The 4,169-nt window shown below is 38.3% G+C and overlaps 2 protein-coding genes across 2 annotated transcripts in view; both read right to left on the bottom strand.

Annotated features, from left to right (window-relative positions):
* LOC117948152 (acidic mammalian chitinase-like) overlaps positions 1-2,460 on the bottom strand; it is a 2,781-nt gene extending 321 nt beyond the window's left edge. Inside the window, exons 1-7 of the mRNA XM_034877658.1 lie at positions 2,302-2,460; positions 2,054-2,178; positions 1,839-1,962; positions 1,576-1,758; positions 1,355-1,471; positions 1,090-1,222; positions 254-291 (exon numbers count right to left, since the gene is read on the bottom strand). Coding sequence (XP_034733549.1) covers positions 254-291; positions 1,090-1,222; positions 1,355-1,471; positions 1,576-1,758; positions 1,839-1,962; positions 2,054-2,178; positions 2,302-2,457 — 876 coding nt within the window. The 5' untranslated portion in view covers positions 2,458-2,460. The remainder of the gene's footprint in view (positions 1-253; positions 292-1,089; positions 1,223-1,354; positions 1,472-1,575; positions 1,759-1,838; positions 1,963-2,053; positions 2,179-2,301) is intronic.
* A 778-nt stretch (positions 2,461-3,238) lies between these two features.
* LOC117948153 (chitinase-like protein 4) overlaps positions 3,239-4,169 on the bottom strand; it is a 19,344-nt gene continuing 18,413 nt past the window's right edge. The window contains exons 4-5 of the mRNA XM_034877659.1: positions 3,420-3,621; positions 3,239-3,299 (exon numbers count right to left, since the gene is read on the bottom strand). Coding sequence (XP_034733550.1) covers positions 3,239-3,299; positions 3,420-3,621 — 263 coding nt within the window. The remainder of the gene's footprint in view (positions 3,300-3,419; positions 3,622-4,169) is intronic.

Genomic DNA, 4,169 nt, shown 5'->3' on the forward strand with positions numbered 1-4,169 from the left:
GTGGAGTTGTAGTTGTGGTAGAGGGAGTTATAGTTATAGTAAGTGGAGTTGTAGTAATTGGAGGTGGAGTTGTGGTAAGGGGAGCTGTAGTTGTGGTAGGGGGAGTTGTAGTTGTGGTAGGGGGAGTTGTAGTTGTAGTAAGTGGAGTTGTAGTTGTGGTAGGGGGAGTTGTAGTTGTAGTAAGTGGAGTTGTAGTAATTGGAGTTGTAGTTGTGGTAGGGGGAGATGGAGTTGTGGTAGGGGAAGATCTAGCTGTGGTAGGGGAAAATGTTGTTGTAGGACCAGGAAAACCTAAAAGAAAGAGAGTCAGATAATGTGTTAATTGCTCTTTAACCCTGTTATTCATCACATCATATTTATATTTCTATACCACTGAGCATGACTGCTGAGATGTCTTAAATAAGAACATATATTTGCTCTTTGCGTATTAAAATGTATTGTCACACACCATTGTTTAAGATTTGATTCTGATTGCTCAATTAGTCATTATATGTTCTGTTATTTCTGCATAACAGACCATTGTTAAGTATAGCAGACCTTTGCCATGGACAGAGTTCTAATCATTGACTCTTGAGGACCATTTTTAAATCAACAAATTCATTTTTAAAACAATTTTTGTGCTCATACGAATGATCAACAAATCTCAAAGGCAAAGAGAGGAAACCGGTAATGTGGAGCTGTAATGGCAGCCGTGCAAACAGAGCAATACTTAGCTCCATGTTAAGTTCCTGGTTTTTGCCAGAGATCCATGCTCATCAATGATAAAAAATTAGCAATCCTGACCAGGAGACAGGCATTATCAGCAATTAACTTCTGTATGAAAAGCTGTGTAATAAGCAGTGTTAAAAGCAGGATAATGTTGATCGAGCCAGTTGTTATTGCAAATTGAACCCTTTCAGGCTGATCCAAGACCCTTCTTCTTCGCAGCAGGTATCATCCTTTCAGTGTCTTAACTCACTATAATGGCGGTCTGACTAGTCATTATCCCTCACATTATGTAAATCAAAGGTGATTACATTAATGCTGATAGCAATAAATCAAATGCCAAAAAAACTCCACTGCATGACAGGATAGAAATATTTTGGTTACCTGGAACCAGGAGAGTGTGCAGGTGACTGATGAAAGGATTGATGCCAGTTTTACAGAATTGCCCAGTAGTGTCATCCAAGTCCAGAGACCAGACAAAGGCTCCTCCAAAGTTGTTAGTTTTTAGGTAATTGACCTGAAAGGAGGATCAACACTTAAACAGCTGATATCATGTTGACACATATTTACTGTATTTTAAACCAGATTTGTGGTCAACCAATCTTTTGCAAAGTTATTAAGCTATTGTTTGAGTTAAACAGATTATTACCTTAGCGTCAAGGCTGTCTTTGTTGTCAAATCCAACCCACTGATTGTCTGTGGTGGCATACGGAACTTTCTGATCAGATATCAGGTTGACTTGAACCCCTTCAATATAAAGACAAGTCTGAAAAGAAGAGCCAGATGTCACATCCAATGTATTCATTTGAACAAAGATTTGTCACACCAAATACAGGCGCTATAAATTATTTGCACAGCTTAAAGTTTTACCTCATAAGCGGACCAGAATCCTTGTTCCCCAGTGTAGCAGCCTTCCTCACCAGGACCACTGGTTGGTGCTCCAACATCTCTGGAAGCAGTGGAGAGGTCAAAAGCTCGGCCGTAGGCCGCTAACCCTAAGTTTAGCTTGTCTGTAGGTACTCCCTGCTCCTGCCAGTAGCGCATGGCAAAGTCCTAAAATGGGAAGAAAAATAAAACAGTTAAGAGGAAATCTTTAAATAGAATGGTGTTAAAATATAAAAGCCTTTAGTTACAGTGTTAAGGAAGGTTTTGTTTCCAATGTCTTTGGATCCCCGGAACAAGGGGCTGTGATGTCCTGTGACAGTTTCCCAGGGGCCATGAAAGTCAAATGTCAGCACATTGATGAAATCCAGCTGCCTAATAAAATGCAGAGAGGAGCAGGTTCACCAAAACATGACAACATCTAATCATGTGGATAATCTCAAGAATTACATTAAATTGGATTTACGTGGCAATCTGTGCAATTTCATAACTGGCATCAATGATTGGTTTCTCCGCGGAGACACTAGCAGTGATGATCAATCTTTCACGATTTGTTGCTGTTCCCTCAGCCACAAAGGCCCCTTTGAGCTCCTGTACAACACAGAAGCATGGTTCAGTCTCAGTCAAGTATTACAGCATATCTTTTCATACATGCTATACACAGTATGGCATATTTCTGAGTGTCTGTGCCAGAAGAGAAATTCTAAATCTTACCGTGCACAGCAGTGTGAATCCACGCTTGTCCTGGGGTTGGCTTCCAGGTCCCCCGGGGTACCTCCAGTCAAGGTTTAGCCCATCAAACCCATTTGCTCTTAGTACTTTGATTACAGACTGGATGAATGTGGCTCTGTTTTGTTGCTGTGCCACCATCGTACTGAACCTGGTAAACATTTGAACAAACTTACTACTCTCAACAAGACAATCACAAAGGCTCTAATTGGACATGAACACAAAACAACACAAGTTCATGTGTAGCCATAGACAAATGGTCTGCTCACCATGTTTGTCACTTTTAATTAGGAATGATGATAAAAAGGAGTCACACAATGATAAACACAACTATAATGTACAGTTAATAACTCATTATAAGTAGTAAGTAAGTAATAGGGGTCAAATTAAAACTTGATGGACCTGATGTGATTAATTTGTTTCATTCATTTTAGATCAAATTGAATGCAAATATGCAGTGGTTTGCAACATAATGTATTTATTCAATTTTATTTAATTGTATTTCTTGTTTAGGGTTGTGTTGTCACATAAACAAAATTAAATGAAAACAACAAATACGTGTATTTGTTATTTTTATTTTTATTGTTTAATTTAATATGTATAGACACAAATCCATTTCATGTTTTGGCAGATAAAACAAATACTGACCACTTTGATTTGGACATGTTCGCGTGATTATTTTCCATCAACCTGCTTTTGGTATCACATGAACAATGTATTGTATTATATTTCAAATTCTGCTTGTTTTTTCTTGTGTGTGTTTGTATTACTATGTAGTTACTAAAATTGTCATTTTAAAACCATGCACCATGCATGCTGTGCAAAGCACAAAAATACAGCATCAACTGGTGTCATGGTCAGGAAAATACCGACCTCTGTCTTTGCATTGACACCAAAAAGCTTTAATGTTCTTGTAAATAACTTACTTTTGTATGTTGAAGGTCAAGCCACCCACTGCCAACAAGGTTTTGAGTTGTGGATTTCTGTGGGATCATAACATTTTATTGATGATTATTCAAGAAAATACACATTTCAACATTCATTCATTCTTTTTTTTAGTCATTCAACACATTTCCACCACATGTACAGGCTAAAGCACTGACCTGGTTTTGAGTCCATTGAAGGCCTGATAGTCCATGCTACTTGTAGTGCTCGCAGTGACCAGCTCATTGTTGTTGATGTCAGAAAAGGCGTAGATCAGATGGGTGCACTGGTTTGGATCGATATCTGAAACTGTGACCTTCCCGTATGCTGCTCTGTCTTCAGCCAAGCTGTTGTAGTAACACACCAGCCTGGAGGATGAGGCTAACACATGGAAGGAAATCATGATGCTTTTAAATAAATTCATCATATCATCCTTTGTCTACCAACAATTGCTGAGTTTTGACCTTATTCATCTACTAGTAAGACTGCTGATTATAAATAATGTATGTTCTTAACTCACCCAAGCTAGCGATGATCAAACAGAGACCTTGAAAGTGACAGACTGGTTAGTATTTGGCTAAAAACAAAGCTTAAAGGCCAGTTCACCTAAATTACAAATTGCAAAGTCTTCTACTGCATTACATATAGGTTTGGTTTTGTTTAGATTAAGGACAAATGACTCTCTTCGATGTCTGCAGCCATAATGGATTTTTTTTTTTTTTATATATACATTTTCTAAATGCAAATTGTTTTATTCATAAGCTCCACAAACCAAATTCTATTTACTCCAACTCCCCATCTTAAAGACAAAACATGGGTAAACAAAAACTGTCTGCATGGCTACGGAGGTGAGACGTTGGGCGTTTCTCAATATGTGTTCTTCTATGGACTTGTGTTCTTGTGTTCTTGTGAAACGTCATGTTTGGTGG

The sequence above is a fragment of the Etheostoma cragini genome, chromosome 7 (genome assembly GCF_013103735.1).
Source record: "Etheostoma cragini isolate CJK2018 chromosome 7, CSU_Ecrag_1.0, whole genome shotgun sequence".
Taxonomy (NCBI): domain Eukaryota; kingdom Metazoa; phylum Chordata; class Actinopteri; order Perciformes; family Percidae; genus Etheostoma; species Etheostoma cragini.